Raw genomic sequence first — 25,349 nt, forward strand, 5'->3', positions numbered from 1 at the left:
TCACTGTTTCTGTGGAAAATCTTTCTGTTTTTGTGTGTGTGTTTCACATCCTTAAATTAGGTTTTCTTGCATTTAAACTGGCAATAAAAGAGTTAAATTTCCTCAGTTTAGTCATTATTTGCTATTTAGGATCAGGTCTGATCTTGACTGAAATATCATTACAAAATAGTACATTTTTTAATGTACAGTTTTTCTTAATTGCTATTTATGTATGATGTCCATTTTTTGTCACGCACCCTTAGTATTAAAATTTTTCAAAAACTTTAAAATATGACAATGACATAATGCATAATATTTAAGTTGTTTCTCACTGTAATATATTTAAGACTGTGCCAGTTTGCATGTAGTGTATCAGAAATATTCACATTTTTATGTTTTTAACATTAAATACATCAGGGTTGTTTTGCTCTTAACTGGCATTGATTGGGTTGAATTCATAAAAATTGATGAATATTTGATATTTATGATCAAACCTGATCTTGATTGAAAAATTATTGAAAAAAAAAAATATATATAGCACTGATTTATATAAAGCAAATGAAAAAATGACTTTTTTTAATATAGTAGAAATAAGTGTTGTATTTTGCATTTAAACTGGCATTGAAAGAATTACATTAAATCAAAATAAATAAAAAAAAAAACAAAGTTGAAAACTTATTGCAAACAAACAAACAAAAGAATGTATTTTTTTTATTGCCATTTATTTTTGGCGTCCACTTCTAGTAACCATCACCCTGAGCAAAAATGTTGATCAAAATCTTTGAATCTAAAAATTGATATGCATAAAAATATGATCATATTCAAGGCTGTGAAGAGATTCCTTGAATAAAAGTCCCCCTTAAAGCTGATATTAAAATGAAAAGACCAGGCCTTATCTCTTGCTATAATCTTAGTTATCAAGAGCTTTACCTCCTGGACACATCCGCTGCATGAAGACCTTGAATGTTACATCACTGAATTAAAAGTTAGATCATGGAAAGTGAAACAGATATGCTTTGACAGCACAGAGGAGCAGCTCACAGCCAGGTGTCACTAAATGTCCATGCAGCGCTGCCTAAAGTCTGCCCTCTAGTGGCTGAAACAGAGCAGAAAAGAGCAGAGCAGAGAGAGCTGACTGGTGAAATCTAAACCTCGACACCACTCTGCTCACTTCAAAGACCTCTCATCCTCCTCAGATCCTGTGGAAGGATACACACTCAGATGTATTTTCCTTTGGTCACAGCACACTTCCTGTCTCTGTCTGTGTCTGAGTGAAGGATGGAGAAACGCTTAGCCTCACAAAAACATTTTATTTGTGCTTTAAAGTGACTTTACAGAGGGGAAGTGTTACAAAAATACTAAAGTACATGATTGCCTTAACTCCAGCTGCAATAAATATTCTCTTTGGTGGATTAAGAGTCTGGTGTTGGGTCGTTTATCAATTCCTCCTGTTCGGCTGTGTTGTTGTCATTGCTGTTGTCAGTCACACCGTGGTCAGTCTCGTCCGTGGGGTCCTCCTGGGCGTTGTGCTCAACATGGTTACTTTGGTTGCAGTGGTGATCGGCTTCACGATTCAGCTGTGCGTACTCCACTGACCCTTGCTGAAATAAAAGAAACAAACTCTTTAATATGAGGCCTGGATATAGAAAGCAATAATGTTATGAATTTGTGAGCAAAAAGCATGAGCATAGTCTTAGTGATGTCACCTGCTGGTTTCTGAAATAAACATGGTTGCCATATTGGAAGTGCGATCTAAATCTAACTTTAATTCAATAAGTGAAGTGGAGTTGAGGAGTGAAGCCACAACCCTACTTATTCAAACTTATGAATGACCTTTGGGTTTAAAAGGATCAAAATGGATGAGCTTTATACAGCTGCAATCCCAAAAAAGTTGGGGAACAGAATGCAATAGTTCACAATTCTCAAAAACCCATCTTGTAATCACAATAGAACATGAACTACACATCAGATGTTGAAGCTGAGACACTTTCATAAAAAGTATGAGCTCATTGTGAATTTGATGGCAGGGCCATGTTGAACTTTGTGCAGCATCCCCTCTTCTTTTATTGACAGTACATAAATAGACCTGTTGCTGGGGATTTGGGAGAGGAATGTTGTCCCATTCTTGTCTGATATAGGATTCTAGCTGTGCCAAATGTTTTTTACTGGTGAAAGGTCTGGACAGCAGACAGGCCAGTCCAGCACCTGGACCCTTTTTCCGTGAAGCCATGCTGTTGTGATGGATTTGCTATGTTGTTCAGCACTTTCTTGCTGAAATTTTCAAAGCCTTTCACTGTTTCAAAAAAGTATTTCAAATTCTGATTTATCTGACCACAGAACAGTTTTCCATTTTCCCTCAATCCATTTTAAATGAGCTTTGGTGTTTTTTTGGATCATGTTCTTTGCATGATACAGCTTTAATTAGCATTTGTGGATGATTTCTGGAATTGTCTCTGAGCCCATGCAATAATTTCCAGGGCAGAATCACGCCTGTTTTTTAATGCAGTGCTGCCTAAAGGTGCAAAGATCACAAGCATCTATTTCAACCTTTCAGCCTTGACGCTTGCACTGAGATTTTTGAAGATTCTCTGAAACTTTTGATGATATTGTGTTTCGTAGATGGTGGGATATTTGTCCCGAAACAGTTCAACAATTTTAGATGTAGTTGTTTGAAGATTGCTGTACCTCTGGCCATCTTTACTACTGAGAGACTCTGCCTTTCTCAAACACACCTTTTATACCCGGTTTGCATTATTAGTTGGAAAATGCTCCTCCTGCTGTTTTTCACCAGTATCACTTACTTTTCCAGACTTTTGTTGCCCCGCCCTACTTTTTTGAGATGTGTTGCTGCCATCAAACTCAAAGTGAGCTAATATTTTCATGAAATGTTAAAATGTCTCCGTTTCAACATGTATGTTATTTATGTTCTATTGTGAAAAAATACAGGTTTAAGAAATTTACAAATCATTGCATGCTCACTAACAGGTAGTTAGTGATACTAATACTTTCAGTTACCTGGTTATAAACCAGTAATAAATGTGCATTAAGTAATACTGTGAATACATGCAATTATTAAAGTGTGCAATAACTTGCGTAAATTATTTCTCTATGTATAAAACTAACTCAAGAAATCTCAGGTTCAATGGAAGATGTAGAACTCTTGAAAACTTTTACAGCCATGTTATTTATGTATCATCTATCTTACCTCTCTTTATTTTTTAAAAAATTCTGTTTCATCTTATTTTATTTCAATTATTTACTCTTTTATTTTTCATATTTAAAATGGTGTTTTTGTGTACTGTGTACATTCCTTGTGTATTTTTTGGTAATACAGCCTTATTTATATCACAAGTCTTATTTTTTATATTGTTATATTTTATTTATTTTATTAAATTTTTATATTTTCATACTCTATAGTCTTTTGTAGAGATGACTCAGGAAACAACGCACAAAAATTCCAATGTACCTGTACTGTCCTGTACCTGTGCAAATGGCAATAAACTTCTATTCTATTCTATTCTATTCTATTCTAATCTATTAATACTTTCAGTTACCTGGTTATGGAGTCATTACTGTTACAAAACTTAAACTGTATTTTAATGTTTTGAGAGTATGACTTTGATTTTGGGCTTAAAATTGTTTCAAGCTTTTCCTTAAAGCATAATTTTTTTAATCCTGTACCTGCTTCCTATTGGTTGGTTCATCTTAAATATACAGGAGCAGAAATACTTTCGGAAATATGAGCACGGAACTCTGAGGAAGTAAAGATTTTAGAGAAAGCACAAATTTGAGTCAAACAGGGAACATCTAAGCACAATAAAGCAATTTTGTGCAGGTTTTAAGAGAAAGTTTGCAGAAAGATCTGAGCCCAGTATCAATAAGTCATGCTCTCAGAACGTTAAAATATGCTCTTGAGTTTTGCGACAAAAGTGACCCCATACTTGGTTACCTTGAAAATAAAAAATGAAAGCTCTTCTCCACAGGGTTTTCGTTAATTGCATTGTTTCTCCTTCAATAAAGAATAAACCCCTACAGTGAGTTCAGTTGTTTGTGGTCAGTGCATACTGTATACATGATGTATTTGCTCTGCTTACACCATCAGCCTGCTCTGGAACACCTGCAACAACAAAAGCAGAGGACGTGATCAGGAAACAAAAGGAGTGAGAGGATTAAAGGACAGCTTGTACAGTCATCTCCCACATCCCAGGAAACTGTGAGCTAATCACAGCATAGACATTCGTGCTAATACGTCCACAATAAAGAAGTCTGAGATCAAGTTTTCTATCACTTCTGCTGCATCATTGCTGGTGTTAATAAAGCTGACATTTAAACTGTTGGGAACTATTAGAACTAAATGAGTGAACAATGGGCAAAGTTTCCCCTGTGAATATCAAACAATGGAGCGTTTCTCTCTGAGTCTAAACGGATGTACAAACTGTTTGGCTCTGATTGTTCGAGCAGGAAGTTCTCGCTGACGAAAGCAGGAAGTGGACACCTGGCGGCTGAGCCTTCTGTTTTAATGGGACATTCTTTAGCTAACAATGCAGATGTTTACAGTTGGAGCTGATCCTGCTTCCTGGCGCTCTTTTTTTTTTTTCAAACACAGAGTGAGTGGCCTAATTTCTCTCACTGTGTAACTTAAATGGAATCTGAATGAAAGAGCAGGATATCAGTCGTACCTTGTATGGAGTTGCGGACTTCGCTGCTCATCTTATTTGAGATTTTTTCCACCGGTGCTGTCATGAGAGATACAAAAGCATTTAGGACATAAATCAACCATCCTGTTTACTTGAGAGTTTTCTGAAACAGAATACTTTACTTACCCAAAACAGTTTCAACTTTGCTGGGCTCCTCCTGTCCGGTCGGCACCTCAGTATACCGAGGCTCCTGCTTCTCTGGAGATGTTACACTGTTCTGGTCATCAGATTCTGGAGGGATTTTTTAACATAAGAAAAAAGGCAGAACCACAACAGAGCTATGGAAAAGGTCAGAAACAGTCTCTTGCGCTCAACTCACCAGATCCTGATACATGTTCGCTCCAAATGCTCTTTCCCATGATGCCTGGAGTGACTAAACAGTGAGTCAAAAGCAGAACAATGATTAGAGAACAAGCAGATTTCAAAGGAATATGCCAAAACAAGTTTACTTAAGTTTATTTAGCAAGACTTTACCATTGGCAGCCTCATTGACCTCAGCCTGGGTGAGGCTCAGTCGCTCCACTTTGGTGCCGACTGACTTCCTAAGACGATGTGGATACAAAACACAATCAGCTTCTTAAAACAGGAAGCCTTATGGGTGTCACCATGCTCACTTCTCTCATTACTTCACCTTTCAAACACATATTTTTGATAAGATATGGAGATGTTGAACTCACACTGACAGCTCAGCAGTTCTCTTCCTCTTAAACTGAAGGAGACGTTTCCTAAAGACGAAAATCAGGAGCAAGGCGAATAGGACCAGGAGGCAGAAGACTGCGATAAGACCTTTCTTCCATCCTGCCATCTTTACTGTGGATAAAAATAAAAGTATGGGTTTGCATAAATATTATACTTAATTAGAAAACACAGCTGTCAAAATTTCCTCACAGGACTTAGAACATTAATCTACACCTACACTCCCCACAGGTGGATGCCAAATTGTGATTAAATGCAGACTGCAGCATCTACTTTAAACTGAGTATTTATAATTCCACTGAATACTTCACACTAGTGCCTCAGGGTTCCTATAATTCCATAAAGCTCTATTATTATAAAGATGATTTCATAAATGCTGAGTCATAGGTAATAAGTGTACACATAAGCCTGTTTCACAGGAGAGTTTTCACAGGAAAACATTTTTTGAAAATGTTTCAACCATTTTTGCGTAGCTGCTGGAAGATAAATCTCTCAAGCTTCTCTTGCAGACAGAATAAGAATGTCTTCCAGGATATTCCCTTATTTTGCTGCATTCCTTTTACCCTCTACCTTTATAAGCCTTCCAGGGCTGGCTGCTGAGAAGCATCCCCATAGCATGATGCTGCAACCACCATGCTTCAGAGTGGAGGTGATGTTTTTGTGGTGATGTGCAGCAGCCAAACATAGCGTCTGGTCTCATGGCCAAAAAGCTCTATTTTGGTCTCATCAGACCAAAGAACTTTCTTCTTCGTGACCACTGAGTCACTTTAGTGGGGGTGAATATTTATGCAGTCATTTATTATACATTAGATATTTAGTCTAGATCAGTGGTTCTCAACTGATCTAGAGTCAGGGCCCACCACCGGCTCCTTGTTAACAAATTGCAATCCAGATTTCTGAAATTATTCAGTCATTACTAAATGTTTTTGATAAGAAAATGTTGCAGTTTGGATGCCAAACAGAGGAGAATGGACAAAACAAATGTGTCTGAAATGTGCATCATCACAAGTGCACATTTTATTTGACTTGATTTTCTTCAGACAGCATGGAAATTTGGTATTTCTCAAGGAATGTCCTCACTGTCTTTGGGAAAACTATTTTATCATAGGGGAAGAATAAAAGTAAGTTGAAACTTTGAGAAAATACTTAATGTTCTTATCACTGGTAAACCTCATAAAAAATGTAAGGAGGTACTGTCAAAGACTGTTTACCACATCTTTTTCCTGACACCAATTCACGACCCACTGGAAAGAGCCCACTTTTGGGTCCCAACCCACCAGCTGAGAACCACTGGTCTAGATGACATTACTTTGTAGAAACCTCACTAGTTAAAATTACTGTTAGCTGGCAAACAACAGCACATCATTTTTGTAAACGTGAATAATAATACCTAGAATTAAGTTAAGCTAGCAAACTATATCTTATCAATAGTTCATTACCGTTACTCTTGGTCGACTTACTAGCAAATAACAGCTTTATTATGTCTTTTGACATTACTGTTGGTTCACTTAAGTAACTGTGAGCAAGCTAGAAATACTGTTAGCTAACAAACAATAACTTACTGATACCCCGTAAACATGTTGTCTGGCTTAAGTTAATGTGAGCAAGCTAAAAATACAGTTAACCATCAAACAAGAGCTACCATTTCCTTTTACCATTAATGTTCATTGACTTATGTCACTGTAAACAAGCTGAAAGTACAGTTAGCTAACAAATAAAAGCTTTCTAGTACCTCATAAACATTACTGTTAGTTAATTTAAGTTACTGTAAGCAACTAATACCATTTTAGTAAGCTATTGTTCATTAGCTAACGGTATTTTTAGCTTGCTCGCAGTTATCTAGGTCAACCAATAATTTATAAGGTATTAGTCATAGACATGTTGGCTGACTGGCTACTTAATAGCTAATTACTGTTAGCTTGCACATAACAGTTTATAGTCTATACCAGGCTAGCAGCTTTTAAAAGTTGCCATTGGGAAGCTAGTTAGACTGTTAGCAAAGAAAGTATTCCTTTTTGATCAGGCTAGCTCAGAATATATATATATAGGAATTAGTGTCAAAAATAGCTGTTAATTAAACTGATAATTATCATAAGTTGTTTGATTTTAAATATTTGCCCAGTTTGATAGTCTTTCAGTTATTGGTTAATCAAAAATCCGTAAAAGTATAAGGGGTTTTCATGTTCCCTGCATCTATATGTTTTCCTACCTACAGTGTTGCATTTAAAGAGCCTCTTTTTCAATGATTTCATACATTTAAACTTTGTAAAATGTCTCAACCTGTCTAGAAAGACTGGAAATCAGACCCACCTCCAATCATGACAGTCTGACTCTGTTTGGTTATGTTAGCAGGGTTGGTGCTCTCACAGTAGTATCCTCCTCTGTCCTCGCCTTTGATGCTGTTGATCCTGAAGGATCCCTCTAGTTTCATGGAGTTCACGGAAAAGACAGCGTCCTCTTTTTGAGTGTGGTACCACGAGTAGGTAAAAGGTGGAGTTCCTTTTTGTACAGAACAGAATATTGTCAGGTCCTGCCCCTCAGAGATATCTCCAGCACTGGGAAGCATAGTCAGCACAGGCTCTGACACTGGCACTGTAGAAGGTAAAAAGTATGTTAGAGCACGTTTACATCAGCTGGTTTAAAGCTGTTTTGATTCAACACACCTATGATGTTGGTCGTTCGAGGCAGCTGTTGTCCTAAGCCATACACAACAGGTCGTTGTTGACCATTTTTAACATGGCAATTGATGTTGTTTAATTCTGACTCCTTGTTGATGCCTGAGCAGTTAAAGATGGCTCGTTCCTCTGGTTTGCTCACCACCCTGCGCTGAGGTTGCCTGTTTGGGACGTTCAGGGTGTAGACAAAAGGCAGCGTGCCATTGTCACTGTGGCATAGCAGCTGGAAGGGCCTGCCAAGCACCAGCGTATCCCCGACCACACGCAGCGTAGGCTTAGAAACAGGAACTGAGGATGAGATTGTTAAACAGTGAGGCTGTGCCGCAAGAACGAACAAGACAGATTAGAGAAATAGCTCTGTTGTTGACTCCACACAGTCGGCTGCTGCTGTCAACCTTTTCTTTGTACAATGACTTTGATAATTATATTAAGTACAATTTTATACCTAAATATTCATTTGTACTTAACTTGAACTAATATCTGAAACAGACACAAAAGGACTTTCACTATTCAGGCATGCAGGATGGAGCAGGTGTAAGCAAGGCCGCCCATAGGAGAGGATAAAGGGGAGAGCTTTTTGGGGCCCAACCAAATGGGGTCCAATGGAGGTCGGGAAAATCATGGTCCATTGTAAAGTTAAGTTGTGATAACCAAGTTTTATTTTTGACCTGAATAATAACAACTCTTATCGAAACAAAATATATAATTTTATTTATTTGAGTCAAAGAGCATTGCCTACTTCGAAATGTAAACCCAGTTTCTTAAAACAAAATTAAAATATGTTAAAAGTGGCAAAAAGGAGTCAACATTGTTGAAATGTGGCAAAAATTGGTTAATACTGACATCAATAGCCAGACAAAGTGGCAAAATAGAATTTAAAAATGCAAAAATTGGTGTATCAAACAGTGAAATGCAGTGAAAACTGTCAAAAATGGGCATAAAAAGTGGTCAACAAGAGGCAGCAAGAGGCAAAAAAAGGTTAGCAGGATCAAGAATGGACAGATAAAGTGGTAGAAAAGGTTTAAGAAAGGGTAAAAGGGGCAGAAAAGGTGGTGAAAAATATTATCATTAGGTGCCAAAAATGTGTTTAAGAGGCAAAACTGGGTTTAAAGTGACGAAAAGGGTTGGTAGAGGCAAAACATTAGTGGAAAGGGTTATAAAGTTGCAAAAAATGGGTTAAGAGTGGCAAAAAAGGGTTAAAAGTGTCAAAAAATGGTAAACAGAGGCAAAAATAGGTGAAATGTGGCAAAAATAGGTTAACACACGCAAAAAAATAGGTGGAAAGGGGCAAAAACGTGTTAAAAAAAGCAAAACTGGGAAAACAAAGGCAAGAAATTGAAAGAAAGTGGCAAAGATAGGTTAACAGATGCAAAACATCGCAAAGTGGCAAAAGGGGTTCAAAGTGGGGTTAAAAGTGGAAATAACAGACAGAAAAAGTGGTGAAAAGGAGTAACAAACGGCAATAATGGATTAACAGTGACTAAAATTTGTGTATTTAATAGTGTTACTCAGTTAAAACAGGCAATATTGGGCAAACAAAGTGGTGATAGAACATCGATAGTTGCAAAAATGGGTAAAAGGTGGAAAATTGTGTTTAAAATGGCAAAAATGGAGAGTGTGATGAAAAGGGATTCAAATGTAACAAAAATGGGTAAAAAGTGCACCAAATTAATGTAAAACGGTAAATGAAAGTGGCAGGAATGGGTGGAATTAATGGGTCAAAATGGCTGAAATATGTAATTTCTACAGCAGGACCCAATAAAAGTTTGACTTTTGAGCTCCAGAGGGAATAACTATCAGCCAGTATGCTAGCACCAATGCTACTGCTGGGGAACCTTGGATGTAATTTCAAAATTTGGTGTCTTCAAATGATCCCTCCTCTCAAGTCAAACAAACCTTGTTAAATAAAGGGTTTGTTTTTAGCGATTCTGTCTCCAGGGTTCCCTCACAGTTTTAAAAATGAAATTTAAGACTTCTGAAATATAAACTGAGGATAAATAATACAATTTTTAGCACAAATGATCAATACTGTTTATGCAATGTCCAATGACATAGGGCAGCGGTTTCCAAATGAAGTGCCTTGATGAAAGTGAAGGTGTGTCCTGGGACTTAGTACAGCAACAGCCGTACATCAACTAAAGATACTATCCCATGCATTAAAGCGGCTATGTGGCATGGATCTAAATATGGTGTGCCTCAAGATTTTGGCTTGATCTTAAGTACGCCTTGTGCAAAAATAAACAACAGGGATTTAGAGAATAAAAAATTGATGGCCATTAATATCCAAACTGAATGATTTCTGGCACATAAAGTGCCTCTATTCTATCAGTATCAATAAATTATTACAAAAACAATGACACTGTTTCGTCATGGGAGGCCTGAAGTTGGCAATAATTTCATAAAGACACGTCTTATTTAAAGGGTAAAAAAGAATCAGTTTCATGGTCATGAAATCAAGAGCTTGAAATATATCAACAGACTTTACTTACTTTTTGCTTTGACAACAATCGATTGACTTTCTTTAATAAAATTGCCCCCCGAATAAGAAGATGCATGCACTTTACAGCTGTAGTTTCCGTTTTTTTGAGGGTGTGCCACTGAAATGTACGTCTCTTCACTTGTGAGCTTGACATTGTCTTTGTAGACGTTGAACACCAAGCTTCTGTTGTTGAGCTTATCAGGATGGTAAATGGAGATGGAGCACGTCAGTTTGAAGCGGTCTCCTTCGAACAGCTCTGCCTGCTTTAGAGTCAGGGTTGGCTTTGAAAAGATCTCTGCAAAATGAGACAGAAAAAAAAGATTAAAATGTGCTTCCTGTCAGAAAAGATATTTCATAGAGAGGATTTGCGGTTCTTGCCTTTGACAGTGATGGACCGGTAAGTTTCTTTCTGCACACTGCCCCACTCGGCCTTGCACACCAGCTCTCCAGAGTCACCTTCCTGTGCTCTGAAGCGATAGCTGAGGCTCATGCGGGCTTGCTTCAAGATCCTCCGGTCCTTTACCAGGAAAACTTCAATGTTCTGGAGTTCACTTACGACTCTACAGGTGACTTCAATTACATCACCCTCATAGACATTCGAGGAAGGCAGCATGTTCATAATTGGGGAAATGTAGAGTCCTGCAAGACACAAGCCAAGACAGTCTGTAAGCAAAGTCGTCTCTACTTGGTGACGCTGCCGCTCTTGATCTTATTACCTCTAACAATAACTTGAATGTCATTGCTTTGGTTGGAGCGTCTGTTCCCAGAAACCAAATTTATTTCATAGTCGCAGTACAAAAAGCGATCTCCAACCACCCTCAGGACGAGCGTGGTTTCTGAAGAGTTTCCAGTTGGCGCCAGTTGTCTGATCTTCTGGGACTCTCCGCTCTGCGATCTCTGGTAGAACCGGAAAATGAGGGATCCTTTCTCCTCTGGAGCACTGCAGCTAGCAGTGAACTCCTCGCTCTCAAAGGGTCTCATCTTGTTTATGTAAAGGATGGGAGTTTGCAGGCCTGAGAAGAGGAAAAGCCGACAGGACAGAAAAGGGAAAACATTACTTTTCATACTTAACGTTACGTCCTTACAGTTCTTAGTAAGCAATTGAGCTTTTGGGTCAAAACTAGGGCTAGGGTAGTATGATCATGATTGGATGTTTGATGGCCAAATTGATGTTGAATTTGGAAGTAAACCAGTTTTCATCATGGTCTCACATTTATGGAGGAAAGCTCAAATGCAGATGTAATGTGGCACTGGAATTTCAAATCCCCTCATGCCATCTGAATTGATTTGCAACAGGAAAGTTAATTATAGAAAAAATCTGGAGGTTTATAGGGGCCACATTTCAAGCTAAAAGAGCAAATATATAAACCAAGACCTTCTGTGTGTAATGTGTTACTAAAAAGTTGCAGTTCCTTACAAACATTGGGCATTATTCACCAATATATTCATATGATTTTTCTTCAGTTTTTTCTTAAAAATGTTTCCAAGAGAAACCTACATGGGATTCATGACACCTTCTTAAAGGGCTGAATTGTATATCTGTGTTCTTCCAGTGATGAGTGCCATGTACAAGCTAGCTAGAAGCATGTGCAGATTTCTCCTAACACCTTTATATGCCCATAAAAGGATATGAGAATGCAGGGCAGTGTGCAAACACAGAGGGTGCATAGAACTGAAAGAAACAGCAAGATGTCAGTAATGTCCAACTTAAAATAAACCATAAAGACAATTGCAATACTTTGAAAATACTTTGATAGTTCTAAAGTGGGTGTAGTGCTACTCCAAGTGGTGCCAAAAAAGGGAAGGTTTATTCATATTTCTAGCACCAGTAGTGGATATTGAATGCAATGCGTTTAAAAGTTTACCCCCTTAGATGTTTAACCCTTTTATTGATTTCATTAATCAATCATGGTCAATATAATCTAGCCAAAAATAATTACAGTAAGACCTTTGTAATGTCAAAGGGAAAACAGATTTCTACAAAGTAATGCCAATTAAAAATAGTGAGGTAAAATAAGTGACTGCATAAATATTCACCCTCTTCAAGTCAGTATTTAGTAGATTCACCTTTGGCTGCAATCAAAGCTCTAAGTCTGTGTGGATAGGTCTCGATCAGGCTTGCACATCTGCTCAGGCTCTCTCATTTTGCACATGGATCAGCCCTTTTCAAGTCTGGTCTGGGTTTTGACTTGGCCACTCCAGAACATTATTTCTGTGTAGCTTTCACTGTAAGCTTCAGGTCATTATCTTGCTTGAAAATAAATCTTCTCCCAAGCTAACGTTCTCTTGCAGACTGAATGAGATTATCCTCCAGGATTTCCTGTTGTTTTGCTGCATTCATTTTGCCCTCTACCTTTACAAGCCTTCCAAGGCCTGCTGCTTAGAAGCAACCCCACAGCATGATGCTGCCACCACAGTGCTTCACAGTGGGGATGGTGTGTTTGTGGTGATCTAAACACAGCATCTTGTCTGATGGCCAAAAAGCGCCATTTTGGTCTCATCATACCAAAGAACTTGACCACAGTCTCCCACATGCCTGTTGGCTAACTAAATGAAGATTTAATCTGAGTCTCTACCACTCAGCTACTGAAGCTTGTAACTGCTTCAGAGTAGTCATAGGTGTCTTGGTGGCCTCTCTCATTAGTCTCCTTCTTGCATGGTCACTCAGTTCGGGAGGATGGCCTGTGCTAGGCAGATTTACACTTGCGCTATATTCCTTCCATTCTTTGATGATGGATTTCACTGAACTCTGAGGGCTGTTTAGTACCTTACAATTTTCTTGTATCCCTATCCTGACATAAACTTTTCATAGCTTTTCTCAGAGTTGCTTGGGGTGTTTTTTGTCTTTTTGGGGTAATGGTAGCCAGGAAAACTGATTGAAGGCTTTAACTGAACTTTGGGGGATTTTCAGTGCCTTGGAATTTTTTTGTATTTGTCACCTGACTTATACTTTTCAATAACATTTTCTCCAAGTGTTTTGGAGTGTTCTTTTGTCTTTGTGGTGTAATGGTAGCCAGTAATACTGATTAACCAGAGACTGGAACCTCCAGAGAAAGGTGTCTTGATACTCCAATCATCTATGACACATTCACTGTGCTTACGTGATCCCCATTTCACTAATTGTGGCTGGACCTCTGTTGAATAAAGTCAGTCACTTTAAGGGATGAATATTTATGCAGTCACTTATTTTACCTGAAAATATGTTTTCACTTTGACATTTAAGAGGGTTTTTTGTCAGAAAGCCAAATTATATTGGTCATGATTGATTTATAACATCAATAAATGGGTAAAACATCCGAGGCAGTGAAAACTTTCTATAAACATGTACATGCTATAAACCTATTTATTGGATGAAGTCACTTTTTTACCTGTAACGTCCAGTTTTTGGCTGAAGCTAGCTTTGCGTTTATCCTTGACCGTGACTCGACATTCATAGCTTCCAGAGTCTGCCGCCCTGGCTGGGTTTAGCTCATATTCAACTGAGTCCGCCGTCGTGGTGTTCGAGTGGATGTCAACGCCGTCTCTTGTGAGCAGGAAAGTGTGAACCAGGTCCGGGATGTCATCATGACTGACACTGACCTTGCATCGTAAGGTCACCGGCGTCCCGCTCTGAACTGTGCTCCCAGGTAGGATTGTAAGGACAACTGTGTCTATAGTGTAAGCTGTGGGTCCAAATATCAAACACAGGCAGAAGAAACAACATTATTAGGATTTGTTTGCATTTTTCTCTTGAATCAACATCAGGGACTGAGTCAGTAACATAATACAGCAGTCAGAGTCCATTATTCCCTCCACAATAAAGGTAAAGGAAGGCGCTTCCTGGCCACCAGTCTTAGTACGCAGGAGCTGCTGAAGGAAGGAAAACCTTTAACAAACAGTGTCTGACCCTGTCCGCCCTCAGGGGAGAGTGGTGTTGATTTATCCCAGTTTTTCTCCCCAGTTACAACAACACTGTAACCTGCCACAGCAGCCACCAAATAATCAAGTGGTCTGCATTCTGTAAGTACTGCTGTAATTTTGTGCGCTTAGTGAGAAATAATGACTGAGGCTAAGACTAACTGTGGCCTTTTTAGATGGAGAAAGTTCATCCTTAACCTTGAATGACTCTATTTAACCATTAATGTTCACCTTAAGTCAATTTTTTATCATCAGCCTTCTATTGCTTGGTAAAAAGGATGGAAAACTTGGATCTGATATTAACTGATGAGAAACGTTTGACCTTTAAGGAAACATAGGCTTCAATAAATATGTAATGAGAAATACATTTGACAGAATAGATGTATTTATTCATGCTAAATATGATCCTACAGTTAGCAGGTGCTTACCTTTGCACAACAAAGGAAAGCAGTGACTTCTCTTTCTTTAACACAATATTTAACATGATTTTTTAAAAGGGTTTTGGAACGTCTTAATCAGGAGCAGAATCTTCCTCAAGGCAGTCCATAAGCACATAAACAATAATAATTATAGACAATAAAACAGAAGGAACCGAAATAATAAATTACTGATAAAATAGGTAAAAATTATGCAAAAATGGGTTAACAGTGGGGAAAAATAACAGAAAAGTGGTGAAAAGTGGTTACAGAGTGGCAACAATGGGTAAAACAGTGTCAAAAGTGAGTTCAAAGAAAAAAAAACTAGGAAAAAGTGGAAAAATGGGCCAAAAAAGAAAAAAAAAACACATAAAAATGGTCAGAAAATGATTAACTGCAAAGTAGCAACATGGGCTTATAGGCAACTAGGGTTAAAAATAAACAAAATGTTGAAAAGCGGGTAAAAAAAACAAAAACAATTTTTGATTTAAATAGGTGGGAAAAGGGTAAAAATGGATTCAAAATGATGTCAAGCAGGTTAAAAAGAACCAAAAATGTGCTATGGTAGAAATGTGGGCAGAAATGGTAAAAGTGGTTAAAAATAGCAATGAATGAGCTAAGAAAGGCAAAATGGTCAAAATGGGCTGGAAAGTGGTGAAAAGCTGTAAAAGCAGCACAAATTGGTAAAGGTGGCAAAAATGGCCAGTGAGGGCTAAAACGGGTCAAAATGGCCAGAAAATAATGAAATGCAGTTAAAAAGTAAAACATGGATTTAAAGGCAAACAGGGTCAGAATTTGAAAATGATGAAAAGCGGGTAGTCAGTTGCATTAGTTTCAGTCACTATGCATGTTTTTAACATAAATTTGTAGAATTTAAATACTTTGGGCCCAAATGTCATTATTTGCACCCTAATTGATTGATAGTACCTGCAAACACACCAGAATGCATATATTTTCATCCCAGAAAGGAATCTAAGGGTTCAGATGAATTAGTAACAAAACATTCCCCACGCGCTCAGCCTGTTTCACAATGCCAGTCCGTCAAACTTCAGTGTCTGGTCAACAATTTTGGACCATGTTTTGTAATGCCAGGACCTTAAAAACGGCAGTGTGCCAAAAATGAAATAATAAAAGGAGGAAGTTGGCTCATTCTACAGAAAACAATAGCTTGGTAACAAACATTTTTAAGTGATACAACACTTGCCCTAGCTGATTTTGGCCTTGTATGATGGCTAAAAAACTGATGTTCATGGGTTTAGTCATTTCTGAAAATGTCAGCTATCATGTCACCACTTGAGAGCTCCAAGCTTTTAAAAAGAAATAAATGCCATATGATGACATGAACAACATAAATGAGGGGATATTCATATGAACACCACTTCTAGTTCTGTTTAGTTAACCCAAACTAAGCTAACATCAAGTTTTATCAGACTCCATATTAACATGAATTTAAGCTGACAAGGAAATTTGAGGATAGTTTTGTTACCTTGAAAATGTGAACAAGCTAGTTATCGCTCTCTGTCCAACTTTTCACATCTTCATCGCTAAACTATACTTAGCCAAGCTAAGCTAACTTCAAGTCTTACCAGACCCCATATTAGCATGAATTTAAGCTAACAAGGAACTTTGAAGGTAGTTTTGTTACCTTAAAAATATGAGCATGCTAGTTATTGCTCTCCCTCCAACTTTTCACTTCTTCATTGCTAAACTCCATAAGCCAAGCTAAGCTAAGCTAAGCTAAGCTAAGCTTAGTGACACCTGGCTTTTTAGTGGGTTGAAATGAACTCTTCCTAACAAAACACTGGTAAGATGTTTCCCTTAGTGTTTAATCATTCCTTTAAGACAATAAACACCAAAGCAATCTCGCTTAAAAGCTACTGAAAAACACCAACAAAGGAAGAAAGAAAGAAATTAGCATTTAACTTCAAATCAGTGTTTGAAATACTCATTCTAGGTTCCCCAGCTTCACCTGTGATGACTAAAAATAACTTGAATCAACTCCAGAAAATACTTTTGAGGCCAAGAGGGCATGATACAATGCTCCTTTCCTTCTAAAATAAACTCAGTGAAATAAAAATAGATTTCTTGTGTAATACAACAAGGATTGAATAACCTGAAACTGTCTCATCAGTGGAGAAACTACACACCTCTAGACCCATTATTAAACAGAAGTCAGATTTAGAGTGTAATGCAGTGATACTTACATGACTGTCCCCTGGCACATTGCCCTGTTTGATAAAAATAGATAAAACAGAGAGAAGAGAAGTGAGAATCAGGACATTATGCTCATTGCTATCCTTAAAGCAGCAGTGCAGTGGGTCCTTACACAGATACAGGAGGCTGGTGAGAAGTAGGAGCAGTTTGGGGGGTCTGGGGTCCATCCTGAGTGATGGTTGGTTCACGGCTGGAAGACAGAAATGCAAAGGGCCGAGGAGACAGACGGGCAGTCAGATGGAGGAGGGACAAAGGAAGTGAGAGGTGGACTCTGGTGTTGGTGGTGTGGCTCCTTGTCTTATCACACACACTCCTTATGCTGCTTGGCAGACCAGGAAATGGCTGTTACTTCCTCTTTTTATAGACGGCTTTGGGAGGAGTGAAAACTGAACAGTAATGTCAGAGACCTCAACTCAAATTAAATCTTAGCAAGTCTTAATTTACATTAAAGACGTTTCAGTACATTTAATACTTTGAGTAAGCCACATTCACAATATTCAAGATAAAAATTGCCAAATATTATAATTGCCAGATATATCATTTTAATGTTGGAAGGTGAATTTCTGGCCCAGTCCAAGTTCCTGAGCACAGCATAATGGGTTTTCGTTGAGGAAATCTCTACACTTGCTGCTGAAAAGCACCCCCACAGCATGATACTGCCACCATGCTTCACTGCCAGAATGTTATTAGGCAGGTGATGAGCTGTGACATAACATTCAGAAATGAGGCCAAACAGTTCAACTTTGTTTCATCAGACAAGAAAGTCTCGTTTCTCACAGTCTGAGAGTTGTTTAGGTGCTTTTTTGCAAACTTCAAGCTGGCTTTCATGTGTTTGGCACTGAGGAGAGGCTTCTGTCTAGTCACTCTGACTTAAAGCTCAGATTGGCGGAGGGTTGCAGGTATTGTTTACCCTTCAGGAATTTGTCCCATCTCTCTGGAGCTCAAAGACCCTTCCCCTCATATTGCTCAGTTTTGCCTCATAACCAGCTTTCATTAGAGTCCTGGTTGTGCCAAACTTTTTCCATTGAGGAAACTTGAGGCTACTGTGCTTATGGGAAGCTTCAGTGCAGCAGATTTTTTGGGGGGTCTTTTTTTCTCAAATCTCTGCCTTGCAACAATCCTGTCTCTTAACTCTGGTCACTCCTTTGACCTCATGGCTTAGGTTTTTGCTCTGATATGCATTGTCAGCCATGAGGCCTTTTATAGAGAGGTGTGCCTTTCCAAATTATGTCCATTTATTTCACCACAGGTGGACTGCAATCAAGAAACATCTCAGCAAAGATCAAGAGAAATGGAAGGTACCTGAGCTAAATTTCAATTGTTTTGCAAAGGGTATGAATACTTGTGTCAATGTGATATTTCTGCTTTTTTAAAATTTCAAAGTAATTTGCAAATTTTTTTAATTCTGATTTCCCCTGTCATGGTGGGGTACTGAGAGTAGATCAGTGAGAATAAAAATGATTTTATTTGACTGTAGCCTCAGGCTGCAACACTGAAAATGTTCAGAAAGTGAAGGGGGTGTGAATAATTTCCTAATGCACTGTACTGTATATACTATAGATGGAGGGAGCTTTGCAGCAGCTTGCAGTTCTTCGCTCTGGCCACTAAGAGCTGCTGGAGGCTAAGAGGAGAAAAGTGCATGCAAACCTACACAGTCTCTCTGCTCTGCAGCTTTATCTCCTTGATATGCTTTTATTTGAGCCATACTGCATGACCAAAACATGCATCTTAACTCTCACAATGCTGATAAACTGTTCCAACACAAACCAAGTAATGCTTATAACTCTGCAATCATTGATGCAACTCATAGGTATGTTGTATGTTTCAATAAAACTGTTTTTTTTTTTTTTTAAGTATTTATATAATTCAATTTAACATATAATATGATTAATGGAGGCAAGCATCCATATCATTTATTCACCCCATTTTTCTGTGATAATGAGTTTTTTTTCTAGTTGTTTTCCTAAGATTTAGACTTAATTATCTTGTGTTTAGAGAGCTGAAAAAGCACATATAGAAATAGGCTTTACTTCCCTAATTAGTATGAGCAAAGGCAGCATGGCATATCATGGTTTGGCCTTTCACAGTGACCACACTATTGCTTTTTTATTCTGGATCAGCAGAGAAAATCTCCTAATCAAGAAAGAACAAGCAAAGGCAGAACATGACGAAAAGTAGGTAAAAAGAAGCTAAAATAGGTTAAGAAAGGCAAAGGCAGAGACATGGTGAAAAACTGTTAAAATACAAAGATTGTTTAAAGGTGTCAGAAATAGGCAGAAGTGGTACAAAATTTGTGAAACATGGCAACAATGGGTTACAGAGGCAAAAGTGGGCAAAAGTAGCAAAAATATAATAAAAGAGGCAAAATGGCCCAAGAAAGGCAGAAGGGTCAAAAATGGGTGGAAAATGGTGAAAAGTTGTTCAAAGTGGCAAAAGATGATCAAACGTGGCAAAAAAAAAGAGTAAAATACAATGGGTCGAAGAGGCAAAAGTGGGAAAAAGGTGTCAAAAATGTAATAAAATTGGCTAAATGGGCTAAGAAAGGCAAAAGGGTCAAAAAGGGGTTGAAAAGCTGTTAAAAAGTGGCAAAACATCAGCTAAAATATTCATAAATGAAATAATGGTGGTAAAAACTGTTAAAAATGGGCAGCAAAAGAAAGGAAAAGGGTTTAAAAAGTAACAAAGACAGATTGAAAGAGGTTAGAAAATGGGCAAGTAGCAAAAATGGCTCAAATTTGTTGAAGATGGTTGAAATAAATAATAAATAAACACTATTGTTGGTTTTCTGGATCAGCAGAAAAGATCTCCTAATCAAGAGAGAACAAGCAAACGGCAGAACATGATGAAAAGAAGATAAAAAGAACAAACATGGATTAATTAAATAATGATGAAAATAAGGTAAAAAATAAGCTAAAATGGGTAAAGAAAGGCAAAGGTGGGAAATGGTGAAAAACGGTTAAAATGCAAAAATTGCTTAAAGGTGTCAGAAATGGGCAAAAGTGGCAAAATGGGTAAAAATCGGGCAAAATGGGCTAAGAAAGGCAAAAGGGTTGATAAAGGGGGCAGAAAATGATGAAAAGCTGTTAAAAAGTAACACAAAATTGGCTAAGATATTAAAAATGGTTTATCTGTGGTTAAAATGTGGCAAAAATTGACAAGTACCAAAAAGTAATGAAAGGGGTTGAAAAAATAACAAAGATAGGTTGAAAGTGGTCAAAAATTGACGAGTACCAAAAATGGCTAAAATATAGACAAATTTGGCAAGTAGAAACAGTGATGAAGACTATTGTTGGTTTTCTGGATCAGCGGAAAAGATCTCCAAAGCATGACTGAACATGCCTTTTAATCTTATGATAATGACATAAATGAATCTGCTATTGTAGAAAACTGTAAATGGAAAATATTAATAAAAAAAAAACATTTGTATAATATTTTCATATTTAAGGATACATGTTTCCCACAGCAGCTTTAAAAAGGTCTGATGCTACCGTAGAGGTTTTCCTTGTTTTCATCTTAGGCCAAGCCCCTATGTCCTCTGTGACATGATCATGAATGAGGAAGTGTTCTCAGATCTACAATAGTTTGGAGATCAGTTAAAGCGTTGCAGTCCCCACTCTGCACACTGATACAGCTATAATGAAGCCTCATTTGCTAAGACTTTATTCCACAGACTGTTAATTCCTCTGTTGATTAAGGTATTAATTAGCACCGCTCTCACAATGAGGCAAGAATTTAACTCTGCTTTCTAGTAAACATTTAAATATAAAAAGCAAACACAGTAGGCTTTTCTCACTGTGTTCTCAAGGATGGAGAGCTTGAGCAGAGCTAGAACGCACGTTTGCACTGCGACAGTTGGTTTGATTTTTAGCCAACATGGTGTGGCCTGACAGATTTGCTGCCATAGCTTGGGATGGGAGGTGTGGGTCAGGTTATCAGATATGGACGCCGTCTGTGCCTCCCCACTAGACAAAACTTTCCTCGCTTTTATATTATGGTCATAAGTCTTGCAGGAAAGTTGCTCTGCAGCAATAGACATGAGATATATTACTGAACCTCTGCAACAGTGGCAGGTTATGCCTCTGTATTACCATGGCTGGAGGCATTTTGTGTTTTAGATGAACTCCATCACAGCGTCCAGCCGGTGGAAGGATGAACAGATTTGATTTGAAGGTCAGAGGTCATTTGGCCTCATATTCTTCACTTGCTTGTGATTATTATATCTCAAGAATGCTATAAGTGATTTTCCTCAAACTTTGCAGAAATGTCCACTCTGACTAAAGGATGAACTGATTTTAATCTGGAGGTCAAAGGTCAAACAAATGGCCTCATATCCCATCTTTGCTTGTGAACATATCTTAGACAAGGGGGATTTTTTTTTTTTTTTACACATTCCTTTAATACCCACTCTGACAGAAACATAATCAAATTTGATTTTTTGAGGTTAAGGGTCAAATTGATTGGTTTAATCTTCATCCCTTGCATATGAATATAATAGAAACATTATTACATTTCCACTCTGAGGAGTTAAAAGGGGAAAGGTAATGTCCACTGGCCTCATGTTCATCCCTTGTTGTTATTGGGTGTAATGTTCAAATTACTTATGCTAATTTTTAATGTCTTTTGTCACATTTTCTGCCCATTTTTGCTACATTTAACCCATGTTTGCCACTTTTAAGCAGCTTTTCACCATTTTTGAAACTGTTTTTGCAACTTTAATCCATTCTTGTGCCTATTTCACACATTTCTGCAACTTTTAACCCATTTTGACACTTTTTGACAGCTTTTCAAGATTTTCTGCCCATTTTAGCCTTTCTTAACATAGTTTTTTCCAACCTCTCGTCCCATTTATCCATGTCCTAAAATTCTTTGCAGCTTTCTACCCATTGCCCATGCCTCTTTTAACCCATTTTAACACCTTTTAACTGCTTTTCATGTTGTTTTCCCCACTGTAATGCCTTTCTTCACAGATATTTGCAACTTTTTATCCTTTTTTGCCTTCTTTTATCCAATTTTTGCGACAATCCAAACTGTTCTTGCAGCTTTTATCCATTTTTTTTACCACTTTAACCCGTTTCTGACACTTTTTTTAATAGCTTTTCATGATTTCCTACCAATTTTCGCCACTTAAAAACAGATATTTGCAGCTTTTATACCCTTTAGAAACCTTTTATCCCATTCTTTCTTCTTTTAACCCTTATTGCAATTTTTAACCAATTTTTGACACTCTGTAACTGCTTTCCATGATTTTTTGCCCTTTTTTGTGTGATGTGATGGTGTAGAATAGGAACCCAAAATGCAGGAAACGGAGCGGTTTTAAAGGTTTTATTGATGACAGGAGGGGGGGGAAATCCACAGGAACAGGGGTGAGGGATCTTCGTGGGGAGAGTGCTATACAGGCTGTCGGTGAACGTGGAGTGAGGCACTGGAAGGGAAGCAGAGAGACACGTAAGTACAAAGTCAACCATAAAACACTGGAGAATAATCAAATGGTGCAAGATCACGAAGGCCGAGCGCTGAGGATTACCACTGGTGAGTGATAGCAAAACTCTGGCACAGCAGAGAGTCTCAAGCTGCCTCTTGTAGTCCGTCTTGATTAATTGATGAGTCACAGGTGTGAATGCTCTCTGCCATGCCGTGGGGGATGGTGACCTCAAAGGAAGCAGAGTAAAGTTACCCGACACAAAAACGAAGGCCGGAAGTTGGCGACCGGAAGTCCACAAAATAAGATACAAAATAAAAGTCTGATACACACCACATTTTGCCCTTCTATATGTAGATTTGCAGCTTTTATCTCCTTTTGTGATCTGTAAATGATTTTTTGCCAGTCTTTAACTACTTCCCACCATTTTGCCATGCTTTTTTTTTTTTGACACTTTCAACATATTTTGGAATTTTGACTGCTTTTCACCATTTTTCCACGTTTATGAGGCACCTTAACTAACTGTAATAATAGTGGAAAAAGGGGCTAGGAAAGGCAAAAGGGTCAAAAATGGGGTGGAAAATGGTGAAAAGCGGTTAAAAAGGAGCAAAAAATGGGCTAAAACATGCAAAAGTGTGTCAAAGTGGCAAACATGGCTTTTTGACTGTTAGAATCCATAATGGCCACTTTTAAACGTTTCCCACATTTTGTAAGAGACTTTGTTGGACTTTTTCATCACTTTTTTTTGCTGCTGTCATCATTTTACCACTCTTTATTTGTCACTTTAATCACTTTTTTTTGCAGCTTCTTAGCCTTTTTGCCCCTTCTAAACCGCTTTTCACCATTTTCTCACTCTTTTTTGCCTGTCTTCACCAAATTTTCCACTCTGTAACCTCTATTCACCACTTTTTTTTTTTTTAACAATTTCCACCATTTTTGTCTTTTTTTTCATTTTGCAATTAATTACTTTCCCTTAAAGTTATTTCTACCTTATTCTCTGGAATCCTGACCTTTGTGCACATTATCGCTTAGCCATAAAGTCCAGCTTTTCTTTCCTCCTGGCTTGGTTCAATGTGCCCTTCCACTCTTTTAATATAACAAATAAAAGTTAATTCCATTTCAAGAAAAGGGGTTTAAATTGTGATAAAAGGCTGTATTGCACTACAGCATAAACAATTCAAACATAATTGTGTGGCTTTGATAGGAGTGGTCACTATTCAGGTTAGATATAAAATATGGTCATCATAGATTAACTTTACAATGGACCATGAATTTGCTGACCTCTACGGCCCCCATTTGACTTGGCCCTAGAAAGCCCCCCCTCATGGGCGCCCTTGGAGGAATAATGGCCAGGAGGAAGTTAGTTACTTTCAATCAAAATCTATGGGGAAAAACTTCCAAATGAGTCTTAAAGCTGTTATGTTTTCAAGCATGGGAATTGGTAAAAGAAGACAGTTTTAGGTTGGAGTGTCAGTGATCTTTCAGTAGTGTTATGGTTTTTAGAGTAATTCTACAAATTGCCCATTTTGTATGAAACAGCCTGACCTTTGCAGCCTCTCATAACTGTGGACAGAGCGGCTTAGCCAAAATCTACTCTCCTCATTTCCACTGAATTAGCTTTGGTTAAAGATTCTTAAAGGGTTAGAGTTTAATTGTACAAGAAGCTCACCCAGACTCCTTTCTACCTGCTGAATTCTGCAGGACGAGCACAGCATAAGAAATTACCTGCATGCATTCACTGTATTTTCATGACTTTGAGGTGTGTGTTGCACTGCAGGGAGTGATTGATGGTGGCCATGCTGGTACCATCGACACCGTCAGTTCTCAGTGGGTCTGGGGCGCCTGTGTGATTGATGTCTGCGCCCTGAGCTCTGTACTGCCAGCACTCTTCTCTCAATGCCAAACAGCCTCTGCACACTGTAAAATAGATCCCAGTGTATTAAGTTGAAACTTTTCAATGATATGCATGAACATGTTTGGATGATTCTTTTGGGCATTGCAAACATAAACACAGATGAAACTAGGCGGCAGCTTCAACCACTTTACTGACTCTACAGGGATTTCCTCAAAGAAACATTAACCTATGCAAATTGTTTCCATCTTTACAGGGTTTCTTAGGGGACATGGGCAGAAAAAGAGACAATTAAATTTATGTGTTCACTGAACACTAGAAACTATACCATGAGTAAGCACTTCAGAGTTTCTGCTATTTTGTCTCACGACATGTATAAACACCATGCAACATGAGCAAGCATCAGCGACAAAATCAGCTACATTCCCATTGTAGTATCTTGCAAGAAATGCACTATAATGGGGCTAGATGTGGCACAACATTTCCCCCATCACCCCTTTCCCATTTTCCTTTTCGTTGCTCACACTGTGGTGGATGAGGAACAAGGAAATAGGAAGATGACAAAGCATCAGGAGTGTCAGAAAGGAATCATTTTTTGATTTTCTTTCACTATCCTTAGAATAACTTGACTTGTTTTGCCATCACAAAAAGAAAAACTATTCATCTCAAAGCTGTCAAAGGCTTTCAATTTTAATTTCCGTTTGTCAGATTCAAAATAAACAGCTGGTTGCCGTAATATTTACAAGAGACTTGCAAGTGCACAATGCTCTGCAATGTCTGGTGCTCGCAAATTGTTGGGACACGGTGCCCCAGAGAAGCTAAGTGGTCTTTTTTCATCTCTGCAAGCCTGGAAGATACAGTACTGTGCAGAAATTTTAGGCATGTTAACGCAAAAAAAATTTGAGGCTCTATTAAGGCGTAGATGAGGCGAATAAGCTGCCTGTGGGCAGGGGGTCATCAACTACATTTGTACAAGGGCCAGCTTTTTCCTATACAGGCAAACTTTGGGGGCCAAACTTTCAAAT

General features: G+C 38.1%; 1 protein-coding gene across 2 annotated transcripts; it reads right to left on the reverse strand.

Moving 5' to 3' along the window:
* Positions 1 to 1,274: 1,274 nt before the first annotated feature.
* On the reverse strand, positions 1,275 to 17,330 carry pecam1a (platelet and endothelial cell adhesion molecule 1a). 2 transcript variants are annotated; one of them, XM_041777694.1, is made up of 15 exons: positions 17,166 to 17,329; positions 17,044 to 17,067; positions 13,895 to 14,188; positions 11,243 to 11,539; positions 10,905 to 11,165; positions 10,537 to 10,821; positions 8,036 to 8,335; positions 7,683 to 7,964; positions 5,354 to 5,486; positions 5,151 to 5,218; positions 4,996 to 5,049; positions 4,803 to 4,907; positions 4,659 to 4,715; positions 4,074 to 4,096; positions 1,275 to 1,580 (listed from the first exon to the last, which is right to left on the reverse strand). In XM_041777694.1, the coding sequence occupies exons 1-15, from the start codon at positions 17,218 to 17,220 to the stop codon at positions 1,392 to 1,394; spliced, it is 2,427 nt and encodes an 808-aa protein (XP_041633628.1). In that variant the 5' UTR covers positions 17,221 to 17,329; the 3' UTR covers positions 1,275 to 1,391. The 2 variants fall into 2 exon arrangements, 1 of the variants encoding a protein (XP_041633628.1); XR_005991366.1 differs by lacking the exons at positions 1,275 to 1,580; positions 4,074 to 4,096; positions 4,659 to 4,715 and having other exon boundaries at positions 4,820 to 4,907; positions 5,151 to 5,214; positions 17,166 to 17,330.
* Positions 17,331 to 25,349: the final 8,019 nt, after the last annotated feature.

The sequence above is a fragment of the Cheilinus undulatus genome, linkage group 21 (genome assembly GCF_018320785.1).
Source record: "Cheilinus undulatus linkage group 21, ASM1832078v1, whole genome shotgun sequence".
Taxonomy (NCBI): domain Eukaryota; kingdom Metazoa; phylum Chordata; class Actinopteri; order Labriformes; family Labridae; genus Cheilinus; species Cheilinus undulatus.